Source organism: Zootoca vivipara, chromosome 11 (assembly GCF_965207765.1).
Source record: "Zootoca vivipara chromosome 11, rZooViv2.hap1.1, whole genome shotgun sequence".
Taxonomy (NCBI): Eukaryota; Metazoa; Chordata; class Lepidosauria; order Squamata; family Lacertidae; genus Zootoca; species Zootoca vivipara.
The window spans coordinates 44,693,642-44,708,564 of NC_142594.1; the positions used below are offsets into that span (position 1 = coordinate 44,693,642).

The window sequence follows — 14,923 nt, forward strand, 5'->3', positions numbered from 1 at the left end:
GTATCCAATGCATATTCAGAGGGGGCTTGCTAAATTATCTGGAACAAACTGGCATTGCGCTGTAGACTCAGGCTGTGCAATATGTTAACTGCTATGGGCTCTGACTAGATCACGAGACAGAAGTGAACCACTGTTCAGTCTAGGGCAGAATGAAGGTCATTGCAGTCAATTCCATCCACCCCTTCATTAAAGAAGCCATGAATATTCAGGGCAGGTTGCTGACCCGTGGGCTCATAATGATTCCAGACACGAGATACCCAATATCTGTTCTTGCAAGGACCATGTTACTCTCTGGACAACATCAAAGCTGGGCCTCCAGAAAGATGGTCACCCATGGAAACCAGCATCCTGCATGAGCAGAATTCATGTCCCTGCACACAGATGGGCTGCATCCCCCTGTGCTGCACTGCACTACTCTCCAGATGATCCCATGAGCCTCAGGAGCAGCTTTTGAGGATGCACAGCATCTGCAGTTAGAAGGGGGACCTGAGAAAGGTACTCACTTTGAATCCTGGCCTGCATATGTCATTTCAGCAGCCCAAACCAGATGCAGCCAACCAAGACTTTCTCTTTGAAGAAAGTCAGAAGCTGTTCAACTCTCTTAGTATTAAGGAAGGCAGGAAGCCTCCTGAGATCTTCTGACATTCCCCCCCCCCAAGACCTATTTCCAACGGGAGAGGAGAACCCAGCCTTCCACCAAGTTTCCCATGCATGCCAAAAGACTCGGCATGCGTGGCTCTTGCAAGTGGGACAAAAAGCAGGTGCAACGTCTGTGCATCATAGGGAACTCAGAGATGGGAGGAATCTTTCACCTTGTCCCAAGTGCAAGAGAGAAGAGGTCACTGTGAAATGTTCTGCACCTAAAGGAGAGAGAGAGAGAGAGAGAGAGAGAGAGAGAGAGAGAGAGTTTTGCATTTGCTAGACAGTCTTTTGATTAGGGTGTGTCTTGCTAGAGACCTAACATAGGGCTTTTTTAATGTTTTGGATTTGTAATGCCACATTTCCTTTCCACCTGTAATTACTGGACATAATAAAGAGTCCCTGGCATTCATTCTAAGGCTAATCTATTATTTTCAAAGTCCTTCTTCAAAGAGAGTGGGGGAAAGCCCTCTGCACACTTACAGTGAATAAGAGGAAGGCTAGTATTTAAACCCAATTTCCCCATTTGAACTTGATACATCTTGACAGTTTAAATATAGATAGAGACATCTTTGTCTTCTTTTCTCTTCAAAATACATAATCTAAGAAGTTTGGTCCTCTTCAGAGAAGGAGGCGAGGAAACTGACAGAAGAGCAATATACATTGATTTTTTGAGTTCAATTTTCTCTTTCTCTTTTTTTTTTCTTCTTTTCCTGAAGCTGACAATCACTTTGATCTTAAAAGCAAGCAGGGAGGCCTTTTCAGTTATCTTACGTATGAAATAAAGATGAAGTGGACAAAAGGGGCTCTAAACAGCAATTTCATGCTGTGATAAAAGATGGCAAATTATCGCCCATATCTCATGAAATGGATCTTAATGATTGCTAAGTGAGGTAGCAGGAGAAAAGTAAAAAGTTGGCAATCTGTCTCCATGGATCCTTCCAGTCATTTTAAGATTCAGAAGGCAGGGCACCTAAAGATAATCAAGAATATTGATGGGCAATTGATTCCCGGCCCTTAGTTTACTGCCTGGTAAAATGTATTAGCAGACTGATACAATAGGCCAGCGATTTAAGGAGCCAATATGCCATTTGAAGCATTGTCAAAACAGCAAAGCCAAGAATGCATGCTTTACAAAACTCCTCCACAAACAAGTTCTGGGGGCTGTGTTACATCACAGGGGGGGAGACAACTTCTGGGGGCCAACGGACACATTTGAAATTCGGGGGAAGTGCTGTGGGCATCTGTCACACACAAAAAGGCTGCTGTAGAAGATGTGGCATAACACAAAATAGCTGCCACGTTTTAAAGAGCAGAGGAGGGCGTATGACTGCAAAAAGGTGTGAGACTTCCTCTCAGTCCATGAGAAAAAAAGGCAACGGCATCAGCCACCACTGTGCTTGCTTACAAGAGGGAAGGTCTCCTCACGAGGGAGGGGGTCCTGCTCTGGGGTCCAGTGAAATTTAGGCATGTTCAGAGTAGGAGAGACCAAGCCAGTGCAAACGGAACTGAGGAGGAGGAAATGGTCTGGTGATAGAGGGCTTAATGGGGAAGCAAAACTGCTTCAAGAAACAGATCTCAGAAGGGCTCTGAGGATGGGACAGGCTCTAAACCCAGCCAACTGGAGAACTGACTTGGTGCTTCCTGAAGGCAAGAGAACCCCTGGGGCTCTGAAGACCCTCAAGAATAGACCCATAGAAGGAGGGTGGAAGCTCTCACAATGAGGCCTTGAAATTGTGCCTCTCCGCATCCACGTTTACCATACTGTGATTTGCCTGCTCTAACATAGCGTATGTGTAGACTACCTGTCCAGTGCAGTGCCACCACTGAATGGGGGGGGTCAGATGTGCTATGTTTTTGTTTGCTTGCTTGACATTTTGTTACGCCATCCTTCATACAAATCCCAAGGTGGCGTACATCAGTAAAGCACAACTTCACAAAACAGTGCATTGAAACAAAATGAGCAAAAGCCACAGGAGCCACAAAGTCACAATAGCCACAGTAGCTTGGTGACAATAACCTCCCAAGGTTTGGCATCAGTCACCCACAAAAGGCTGGGTGGGTGAACAAAGGCATCTTCGGGAATCACCAAAAGCTCAGCAGAGCTGCTGCCTGCCCAATCTCAAGTGATCTGTGTGGAACACTCTGCATGCAGATAGCTGGCGTCAGGGCTTGCTCCAGGTGGCCCTGGGCAAAGGATCCTCTGGCCCTGGCAGGCTTATCTGGCTGTGGTAGTAGTGCCGCAAGCAGTCAGCCAACCTTTGAATTTTCCACAGTGCCCCAGAATTAAGCTTATTCGGAGGCTTGGTGGGAAATCCCTCCACTTAGCGCAGCTTGGTATGCCATGTTGGAGTGTGTAGAACAGGGGCAGAAGTTTGGTTAGCATTAGCAGGGACCTGGGCGGGTGCTGATGTTGACCCTAACCTATGTCCATGAATGAAGAGATGATCAGGAGGCCCTTCACAGAGGTATGATTTCCTAGAGCGCTTCAACAGTCAGTCCCTCTTTGAGGGAAGGGGAATAAAGTTCTCCGGGCAACTCGCAGCAGCCTTCACAAACTACAGCTCCCAGATTCTCTGGGGGAGGACACAACTGTTGAGGGTGGTATATGATACTGCTTTAAATGTACGGCACAGGTGGAGACTACAATCACAGCTTCCTCTGCCCCACTGCAACACATTGATCGAGGCAGATGCAACACCACAAAAGCATGGGCAGAGGTGCAGAGGATTCTGCGAAATCAGCGTACTCTCCGCCAGGGCAGCAGTTTTCGTTCTTCTCTGTTCATAGAGGGGGCAGGGGAGTAAATGAAATGGGCCATAGAAGCCAGAAGCGGAAAAGACTGCTAAGTCATCACATCCATGCCTCCGCAAGTGCTGGATTGCTCCCCGTAGTACACCCTTGAGTGCCTTTCTTTCCCAATTTGAGATTTAAATGTACCACTTAGCAGCGGGTCTTTTGGCTCTTCCTTGGAGAACCCTCCTCCACTCCAAGTAGCCTTTGTTGTTGATAATAATCCCCTCTCCTTCTTGATTTTCTTGCCTTTGATTGTGCTGAAGCCATCTTTGTTATAATACAACAGTTGCTTTCTTTCTCTGCTTCACGGAAAACCTTCTCTGGGTTTACACCTTTCGCGAGCTCCCAGACCATTTTCCTCTTAACTTAGTGCATCAATTAGTGCAGTTATACATATTTGATTATTTTAATCTCTCCCGCGGAGCCATTCTCTGCTTGCAAACATTTAATCAGTTCTGTTGCCACTCTGATTTATGCCCCGTTCTGTCAACATCGGATTTGTGGCGATCTTGAGCAAGAGAATTCTAATTAGGGGTGGCATAAGGTGGCTATTCTTGCGTGAACAGGGTTGTAAAATGTGGTGCACTGCTATTTTTGAACTCCCCACTGACATGAAGAGAGCTGATCCTACATAAGAGCAAATTTGCCTGAGTGAGAGTCCTTTTCTCCCTATGAGCCCACTCCCTGCGAGGTTCATTAGGATCTCTAGGCCTCAGGATCAGGCCTTATTTTAGGCTCTGCTTCCAGGGCAAGAAGCCCCCCCCCCCAGGGAATCCCCACACTGATTTGTTTTTTTATTTTATTTGTACTTTTCAAGTTTATACATTTCATTAGTTTTATAATCAATTTAACTTTTCAAAGTTTGACTTCCTTCCCCCTCTTTCTGCGGTTCCTTAAATTTATTTTTTACTATCTTCTGCATATCCAAATTCATTTAATTTGCTCATTTAATTATCTACTTTAAATATATACTCTTATGAAACTGCAGGTTATTCCAATTATCTTGCCAATCCTTTTATCTGTTTGCAATTTATCTGTAAATATTCAATAAACCATTTCCATTCTTTTATAATAAAAAAAATGTTATCTTGATTTCTTATTCTTCTGGTAAGTTTCGCCATTTCTGCATATTCCAGAAGTTTTTGTATCCATTCTTCCTTTGCTGGAAGGACTTCTGCTTCTTTCCACTTTGGGGCAAGTAGCATTCTTGCCGCTGTAGTAGTGAAGTATACTCGGAGTCGAGAGTGAATTTCATGCTCTTTATTCAGCTCGTAGTCATCCAGGAGAAGAAGGGAAGAAGAAGAATGCCCTTTTCCCAAAACCATCTGCTTATATACATTATTTACACAATGAGCTTTGTGTGATTGGCTACTTCAGGGCCAATCAGTTTGTGGATTGGCTTCTGCCAGCAGCCTGATTGGCTGCTCCTGCAGGCCAATCAGGTTGCGGATTCACTTCCACCTGGAGTTGGATTGGGTGGCTCCTGCGGACCAATCAGACTGCTGATTCTGGATCCTATTGTTCTATGATTCAGCTCAGTACATAACAAGTAGCGTACATGAAAAAATTTCTATACAATTTAGGTAGGTCCCTATAATTCCCAAAAGAAAAGCTTCTGGGATTTGTTTGTTTTTACGAAAGTTATTCTGAACATCCTTTTCAATCCCCCCCATGCTGCTGCCCCCATGCCACCCTGGCAATTCCACTCTCCGCTCACACTTCCTGCCCCTTGCCGCTACCCTGCATGGATAGCACAAGCCATAACCAGTACTGGCACACTCCAGGAAGCTGCTGAACTTCCGGTGCCTACCTCTTCCTGTCACCTGCTCGACTCCTCCCCAGGATGCAGCTGGAGGGAGGAGAGGGAGGGCTGGCTGTCAAACTTCACATGGATCTTCCATCTGCAAGTCTTTTTTTCCCCGCACACCGCCCAAAGCAGCAGGCCTTTCTCTTTTTTCATATCCTCAGCAGAGGGTATGCGGTTGCTATGGAAAAGCACATCACAAAAGAAAGCCTGGAATGTTTGGTGGAATATCACCTAATGCAAAATAATGACTTTCCTGTTTAGGGAAGCTTTTAATGTTTAATAGATTGTTGTATTTTAATATTCTGTTGGCAGCCGCCCACAGTGGCTGGGGAAACCCAGCCAGATGGGCGGGGTATGAATAATAAATTATTATTATTATTATTATTATTTCTTAAGATGGATGTTGATTTAGTGGAATCTAGGGTGGCAACTAGGGGCGCAGGTGGTGCTGTGGTCTAAACCACTGAGCCTAGGTGGTGAGCTCCCATTGCTCGGTCCCAGCTCCTGCCAACCTAGCAGTTCGAAAGCACGTCAAAGTGCAAGTAGATAAATAGGTACCTCTCTGGCAGGAAGTTAAACGCTGTTTCCGTACACTGCTCTGGTTTCACCAGAAGCGGCTTAGTCATGTTGGCCACATGAAAACTGCCTGCTGACAAACATCAGCTCCCTCGGCCAGTAAAGTGATATGAGGGCCACAACCGCAGAGTTGTTCGCGACTGGACTTAACTGTCAGGGGTCCTTTACCTTAATCTTTTTAGGGTGGATTCACAGTGGCCTGAGTGGGCTACTTCAGAGTAACGACTCCACACAGCTCTGCATTTTATCCTTTTATTGGTGCTGTGTATTTACAGTGCTAAAGGCAGTGCTATTTACAGAAAATGGCACATCTTGTCAGTCTTCTTCAGTACCTCCGAATGGAGGTTGGCGGGTTTTCCTCCAGCATAAAAGCTTGGGGAGACCCAGCCTCTTCCCACGACGTTTCTTGCGCAATTCCGGAGTCGGTGGGATCAGCCTTCCGCCCTTGCTCCCCCCTTCCTGTCCCACCTTGGGCAGTGGCTCTGCTACCTTGCCTGAGCCTCGGACACCACTTCCTGCTTCTCCACTTGAGTCGGAACTCTCCCTGCTTTCCCCAGCGCTCGGAGATGGGCTGGAACTCAAGATGGGAGGGACCTCCCGATATCCCTTGTCCCTCACAGGTGGCAACTGCAATTTTAAAAGACAGGTTCCTGGAGTTCTGGGCAGATGAGTTGGTGGCAAAGTAAAATGCCGACAGAAGTGTGATGTGATGGTTTGGGTTCACTCCAAGGAGAGTGCCATGGAAATAAGCATAATGTACCAGAGTAATGGCATTATGGACAGGTTTCATAGTGGTTGGGGCGGTGGGCCCTTAGACTGCCACCCTAAGCGTGCTGATGTAGAAAGTGATGTTTGTTAATTGGCTTCAACAGCATGAATTGGGAGAGGTGTGTTTTCTCCTGCATACCCCAATATAGCATCCCTTTCTCTTTTTTCTATATCCTTGGCAGAGGATGATCTAATGAACACCATATAGTCACTATGGGAAAGGACAGCACAGATATAGCCTGGAATTGATACTACGGTACCTTGCCTTTGAGAAAAGTTCAGTTGAGCTCTATTCCAGAAACAATAAAATGAATAAAATAATCAGGAGTGGGACTGGAAGTTCAGCATGATTAGAAAACACACACACACACACACACACACACACACACACACACACACACACGTTTGATTGATTTGTTAAATGGAAAACAAACAAAAAAGAATAGCAAATTATTGCCTACCAGCTAGATATGAACCAGCACTGAAAATTACATGAAATTGTACCTTATGAATAATTCACAAGGATGACTTTAATCTATCATTATTTCCCGCTCTCTCTTTTTACCGAACAACTTGTTCACGTCAGTCATCACCATTAGAGGAAGGGGGAAGGGCCAGAAACAGATCTGTCCTCCCCAACCTAAATGCCCTGCAGATGTTTTGGCAACTACAGCTCACAGTCAGTCCCTGTGCTAACCTTCTTCATATGGTAGCCATCTTAAATTATCGAAAGGGCTGTCACATGGCGACACAACTAGGATTGGTTGGTTAACTTAATTCTGCCATTTCAGATTTCTGTCAGTTTGTCCCAAAGCCTCATCCCTTCCAGAGGATAAACTGGGAGTTTCCTTACCCACCCTAGCAGAAAGGTCCAACAAAAATACTTGGTTTAATGAAGGCACACAGTAGTTCGTTGCATACATACATTTATTTATATATATATATTCTCGGGGCGCATGAGCTTCCTTGTTTCATGGATCTCTTAATCAGGCAGAACAAGCAGGTAGCAAAATTTCATCTTTCAGAGAGAGAGCAAATTAGGTTACACGGGACTGATAACATTTGCATTGCTGATAATGGGTTATTTACAAGGCTGAAATCATTTGCATTGCTGATAAGAGTCTATTTGCAAAGCTGGGTTACAAGTAACGGAAAACATTTGCAATTTACAAAAACTATTCGCTAGCGTATTAGAGACCGATTACGGTTTTAGGAAGGGTTCAGGTGAGGCCAAATGCCTAAAGAAAAAAGGAACTTAACCCTCAAAGTGATTTTCAGCTTCCGCAGATCTTAGGATTGCTTTAACAACCAGGTGTCATCGTATGGGAAATGGTTTTTTGAAAGCTGAGACTTAAGAGCCCAGCCTGATTAGCCGTTCCACATATTTGGGGTTATAACTGCCCCCAAAACAATAAGGGGAAAGTCCATAACTGACTGTTATCAAGAACATATTTTTTATGCATCCCACTTTCAGTACTCCAGTCATAGCTGTCAAGTTTTCCCTTTTCTCGCGAGGAAGCCTATTCAGCATAAGGGAATTTCCCTTTAAAAAAGGGAGAACTTGACAGCTGTGACTCCAGTTATCTGTGGTCCCCCATATGTTCAGCTCCCATCAGCCTTAGCTTAGACCAATGGGATGATGGGAGTTGTAGTCCAACAACATCTGGAGAGCCACAGGTGAGCCACTCCTGAGTTTTAAAATCCCAGATAGCAGAGCTGGCAAAGATGCCAGAGTTTTGTTTCCAGTTGTATATCTAAGTTATCAGGAATCTAAATGACCCTGGTAAGGCCTTGCCACTTTTAGTTTATTTATCTTCTGGAAGGTCCCTTCTTACTTCTCCCTAGCCCTTAATTTAACTTTACCCCAGAGCGAGAAGAAGGTAGATTGGGATCTACTGATAGATCTCTGGGTGATTTGCAGTAGATCCAGTGCCTTTTTTCTTTAAAAAAATGTTTAGAGGTATGCACACCCCTGCATACTTCCCAGAAAAAAAGCACTGAGTAGATCACCAAGATTTTTGACTCCCAGTTGTTTATCCACCACCACAACAAAACGGCCTCCTCGCCACCTTCACCTTCTAAATTAGGCAGCTGAGGGGGATCTTGAGAGGGAAACCAGGAGGGGATTTTCATTGGGCAGAAAACTCACTTCTGGTACTGAAAACAAATTTCTGGACTGAGCATGAGCTAGAGCAGGGGTTCCCAACAAAAATTTTCTTGAGGACCCCTCATCGAGCTGCTATTGTGACAAGGACCCCCATTAATTCCTAATCCTAAAATTAAAAAGTGAGAGCCAAATTAAGAGTCTTTTTATATTTTATATTTATACGTTTTTTACAGTTACAGCAGAGTACTCCATCAGTATACAGTTAGTTTTAATTTTCAGTTCTTAATGAGATGAACCACTTTTTAACCAACAGTCCATTTTTAACTACGCGAACTGTAGCTTCCGCGAAAAACAACGCTTTGTTTACAAACACTACTGTTTTGCAAAGAGGCAGCGCGCGCCAGGGAGGAGGGAGGGGAATGGAGAAGACAGGGTACCTGCGAAGTAGCGCACAAATGAAGCCGACGCGCGCAAAGCATCTTGGGGAGGTCAGCGTTAGTAGAATGCGCACACTGCCTCTTTGCAAAACAGTAGTGTTTGTAAAGTGCCACCTAATGGCATACAGCAGAACTACTGCCTCTATCTAATTCTAGTTTTGCGCTAGACTCTGCTCATGCAGGAAGCGGCCAAAACAAAAAATCTGTTATCATACGAAATATATTTAATATATTTTTTATTCTAATAGCATCTTGCGGACCCCTCTGGCATAGCTCGCGGACCCCTGGGGGTCCCCGGACCACCTGTTGGGAACCACTGATCTAGAGCATGGGTAGGCAAACTAAGGCCCGGGGGCCGGATCCGGCCCAATCGCTTTCAAAATCTGGTCCGCCGACGGTCTGGGTTATTTGTGGGGCCTGCCTGGTGTTTTTACATGAGTAGAATGTGTGCTTTTATTTAAAATGCATCTCTGGGTTATTTGTGGGGCATAGGAATTCGTTCATATTTTTTTTCAAATATAGTCCGTCCGCCCCCCCCCCCAAGGTCTGAGGGACAGTGGACCGACCCCCTGCTGAAAAAGTTTGCTGACCCCTGAGCTAGAGGAACCCTGTTCCTCAATTGTAGTTTGCTCACTCCCAGACATTAATTTGCACCTGGCACTCCAGCGTTAGTGATATGTCATGATTTGGCTTAGCATTGCATGCAAACTGAGTTTTTATGTCCCTTCTCCCCACTTTAAATTACCCCTTCACCAGCACATGGCTGACAAAGCAACTCTTCCTCCTTATTCTCCCCTATTACCTTGCTTCATTTCCTTTTCAAATTGAAAACTATTATAAGGGTTTAGCCCAATATTAAAACCCTCCATTTATAAATTGTTCACCCTTTATATCTAATTTCATCCAGTCTTTCCCCACTCCCCCCCCCCCATCATCCACAGAAGGTGTAAGGCTTTATTTCATGCAATGATTTGAGGGGGGAAGAAATATATTCAGAATACTTTCTCAGACAGATGTATCAGGTGTCAAGGTTATAACAAAGGATGAAGTTCAGTTCTCCTGATTTGTTTTAAATTGTGTGATTCTAGGGTCAGTGAGTCTTATAATAAGGCTTTGCAAAAATTGGGTTAAAGCAGGATAAAAACAGTAAACTGCAAGTGTGTGTGCATGTGTGTTATGATTAATTCTTTTTAATGGTTATTTAATTACTTAGAGTGACTGTAGCATCCTTCATTTGGTCTGCCAAAAAAACCCAAAAAAACCATTGTTTGAGGAAGCTTATTACACTGCAAATCAACTCTGAATATTTCTGCTATTTACAAATCAACAGTTTGGATCATGTTGTCACTTGGATATCATGCGTCTTTCCAGATTATTATTTCTTTACCCATACATGTGAAACATTTTAAGTGTATATGAATAACTGCCATGTGCCACATGTAGCAAGCAGGTGTTTCTATCAGGGACCTGGGAGTGGCCACAGACCTCTACCACACGTAAATGCAGAAGTAATCATATATGAGTTATGCACCACTAAAAATGAACTCTTATGTGGTTGACATTGCCCATATTCCTTCATATCCAGTGCCTACAAATCTACCTCAAACCCTGGTTTCAGATTCTGATTATGAGGGTTTTATCTAATGGATTACAAAAAGTGGGCAGAGGAGGGTGACCAAAATGATCAAGGGTCTGGGAACCAAGCCTTATGAGGAGTGGCTGAGGGAGTTGGACAAGAGGAGATGGAGAGGAGATATGATAACTATCTTCAAATATCTCAAGGGCAGTCACATGGAAGAGGGAGGAAGCTTGTTTCCTCCTGCTCTGGGGGGTAGGACCAGAACCAGTGAGTTCAAGTTACAAGAATGGAGGTTCTGACTAAACACATGGCAGTAAAAGCTGTTCAGTGGAACGGACTCTCTTGGAAGGTGGTGGGCTCTCCTTCCTTGGAGGTTTTTAAGGAGAGGTTGGATGGCCATCTGCCATGGATGCTTATTTGAGATTCCTGCATTTCAGGGGGTTGGACTGGATGGCTCTCAAAGTCCCTTCCAGTGCTACAATTCTATGGATCAATAAAAATGGTAGCGGAGGGATCGAGTTATAAGAGTTGGTGAGGGCTTGGAGGCATGAGCCCCATGATAAGGAACATGGGAGGTTAAAAGAAAAACTGTAAAATGTTGCAAACCATTTGAAAAAGCAAAAGATAAATCTAATAAATAAATATGGCAATATGCTTCATATTGGGACAGACACCTTAAGTGTGACGTTCTTAGTGACTGCCCTGCAACCGTGGAATTCCTTTTATTCGGAGAATGCTACAGCCTGGTCCTCTTTCAAAAGCACTTTTAAGATCATCTTGGTCTGAGCTAGCTTTTGGAGGTCACCACTACAGTCTGTTACTTGGAATGATTTAGCTGTTTGGTTAATGTTTCTCATAGCCTGATTTATAACTGACAGCTGAACTCGCTCCCCCGCCCCTGCAGTGTTGAAACCTACCTTGAGCCTTAAGGAATCAGAACTACGGTAGCTAGGTTTCCAAATAAATAAAAGAAAGGATAATGTTTTACGCTAGGAGGAAGAATGCTTTTATCTCTCTACAGATGGAAACACGAGTTTCCTTGCAGATGTGCTTCTGAATTTATGTTCTATTGCTACGAGCATTTTCCGTTATGCATGATTCCTTCAGAAGTATGCTGGCAGGAATGAGCTGTTGTTAATCACTGCAGTCACTCATTAATGCTGTGGTTCATGGTCTAATGGCCCGTGGTTTCAGTGCAGCTATGAAAGGTGGTATCAGGCCCCACATTATATATAATGAGCCAATAATCATTTGGGTTGCCAATACTCAGTAGAGGGCAGGATAAATTTGCTCCACTGGTCCTCTCCCCTTGATGCTTCCTCCTCTCCCTTTCTCCAGATCACTCATATATTTACTGTTGTAACATACCCTCCAACGTTTATACAATGAAAATAGGGGTGCCCTGTTCCATAATAATATTTATAATAATTTTATTATTTATACCCCACCCATGTGACTGGTTTGCTTCAAACACTCAAGGCAGATTCCAGCACACATATAAAAACATAATAAAACATTAAACATTAAAAAAAACCTTCCCTATACTGTACAGTCGTACCTCGTTTTGCGGCCAGGATCCATTCCAGAGCCCTGGCCGCTAGCTGAAAAGGACTCGGGACAAAGCGCCGTGTCTGCGCATGCGTGTAGCGGTTTCTGCTTCTGCGCATGCGCAAGCGGAAAACCCGGAAGTAACCCATTCCAGTACTTCCGGGTTTGCCGCGGACGTTCGCCGGAATGGACGCTAGACAAGGCGGATGTTTGAAGAGGTATTACTGTACAGTACTTCATATGTCTTCTAAAGGTTGAATAGTTGCTTATCTCCTTGGCTCGGGGGCCTCATAACTCCATACCCTCCAATAATTCTCCGATGAAAATAGGGATGTCCTACCATATCCTCCAACATTTCTTCGATGAAAATAGGTATTTCCTAAGGAAAAGCAGGGCATTCTGGGATCAAATCAGAAAATGGGACTGCTTCTGTAAATCCGGAACTGTCCCTGGAAAACAGGGACACTTGGAGAGTCAGATGTAACCTGCCTAATGTCTTAGGACAAAGCAGGAATAGAAGTTATTTAAAATAACCAACCAAACAACGGAGATCATTAAAGGGCAAGTAAACTGTGTGTAGAAGGGTAGAGCTTGAGAACAGGGGGAGATCCAGCCTCAGATTTTATTCTGCATACCCCTCTATCTGGGCAAACATCTAAGACTTCAATAGCTGCCGATGGGAGACAAAACAGAGACCCGGCCGAAAAGGAAGGCCTGTGTTTTCTGTACAACTTCTAAAGCAGAGCAGCTCTAAAACTCCCTTACTTTTTATTTAGTGCTTCCAGTGGCACAGAAATGAAAGCTCACATTACAAGGGATGTACGTTGCCATCATAAAAAAACAACAACAACACCCTAAACCCAGCAGGCTACTATTTATCAGTACTGCAAGAGATTCTTTTATTACCTCCTTACAGGGATGTACGCCTCTTGCGATGTAGTTATTGATTTCAACAAGTAAACTTTCTGGCTGGCTTTTATCTAGGAATTAGCAGCCCGGACTGAAATGGGATCCCACATTATTCCAGTAGTGCCGAGATGCGAGATGGCTGCATATTCCAGGAGCCGTGTAATCACCCTATTAGAGCTGTCTCCACTGCCACATGAAAGAAAGCGTGGTCTTTAAGTACTCGAGCAATTACGAGTGTTAACGCTGCCAGGCGATTCTAAAAAAAAAAAAAACACCCGTCGGTGTGGTGTGGTGCAGTGTGGGTTGTTTTGTGTGTGTGTGTGTGTGGTTGTTTTTGTTATTTATTAATTTATTTATTTTGCCTCCCTGCAGGCTTGGATGTCCGGCAGGCTCAGGTTATTGTGCTGACGTCGGGGACCAAGTGCATAAATGGAGAATACCTTAATGACCAAGGGCTCGTGGTCAACGACTGCCACGCGGAAATTGTGGCGCGGAGGGCCTTCCTTCACTTCCTTTACTCGCAGCTGGAGCTTCACCTGAGGTAAAACTGCGCGTGGGTGGGTCAGTTTCAATTTAGTATTTGTATTCCCCTTCTCCAGCAAGAGCGTCGAGCTTAAAGAGGCTCGCAATAAATAAACAGTAATGCTGGAAATTGGCGAACGTTTCTCTCAAAATAATAATAACAACAACAACAACAACAACAACAATAATACCCCCCCAAAAAGCATAAAATAGGCAAAACCCAACAAATTCAGCAAATGCAATCTCACATTTCAACCATCTGATATTTATGCAGAGGACAAAACAGAATGAAAAAATGAGTGTATGTTTGCCCGCCAAGTGAAAAAAAGGCTTGGGGAGCTATAACCAGGAAAGGAAAAGTATTCTCTACATATATGTATCAGGCACTGCCAATCTGGCATGATGTCATGAACTGGCAGGACTATGGGGAGGAGGAGGAGGAGGAGGAGGAGGAGGAGGAGGAGGAGGAGGAGGAGGAGGAGGAGGAGGAGGAGGAGGAGGAGGAGGAGGAAGAAGAAGAAGAAGAAGAAGAAGAAGAAGAAGAAGAAGAAGAAGAAGAAGAAGAAGAAGAAGAAGAAGAAGAAGAAAAGGAGGGGTGAAGCTGAGACTGGGACACACCATGGCAAGTTGGGGTTGGGGAAGGAGAGGTTGATGTAGGACAGGCATCCCCAAAAAGCGGCCCTCCAGATGTTTTGGCCTACAACTCCCATGATCCCTAGCTAACAGGACCAGTGGTCAGGGATGATGGGAATTGTAGTCCAAAACGTCTAGAGGGCCGAAGTTTGGGGATGCCTGATGTAGGAAGTACTCACAGGGTGACAGAGGATGATGAGGGGATTGGGGTCATTGCACAGGAACCAGAGCAGCAGGACCCATCGCCAGAGCCAGAGGGTGTCTCCACAAACACGGTGGACTCTGAGGCATAGGGAGCAGTGAGAGTGGCGTTCCAGTAGGCTGAGGTAGGCAAGGCCCACAGCCCAACAGCCCAGCTCCCTAGCTGGCCTGGTGGGGCTGGCTAGCTCTGGGAAAAGGCTTGAAGCAGGTGAGAGTCATCTGCCTCATCAATTCCAGATGTTGCAATCAGCACGCAAGCAGAGCTGAGTTTGCTCAATTGCCTGTGTTGTTGGACCTCAGGTTTGATGCTCCAGCATCTCTGCGGGGCTGTGCTCCACTTTGGACAAGTGGGCTGACCCTGGACTGGGGACTTAACATACTGACTTGCCGCCAGGTACGCC

At 44.8% G+C, this 14,923-nt stretch overlaps 1 protein-coding gene across 1 annotated transcript in view; it reads left to right on the forward strand.

Annotated features, from left to right (window-relative positions):
• LOC118091943 (inactive double-stranded RNA-specific editase B2) overlaps positions 1–14,923 on the forward strand; it is a 75,852-nt gene that overhangs the window by 13,498 nt on the left and 47,431 nt on the right. Inside the window, exon 4 of the mRNA XM_088654244.1 lies at positions 13,539–13,707. Coding sequence (XP_088510370.1) covers positions 13,539–13,707 — 169 coding nt within the window. The remainder of the gene's footprint in view (positions 1–13,538; positions 13,708–14,923) is intronic.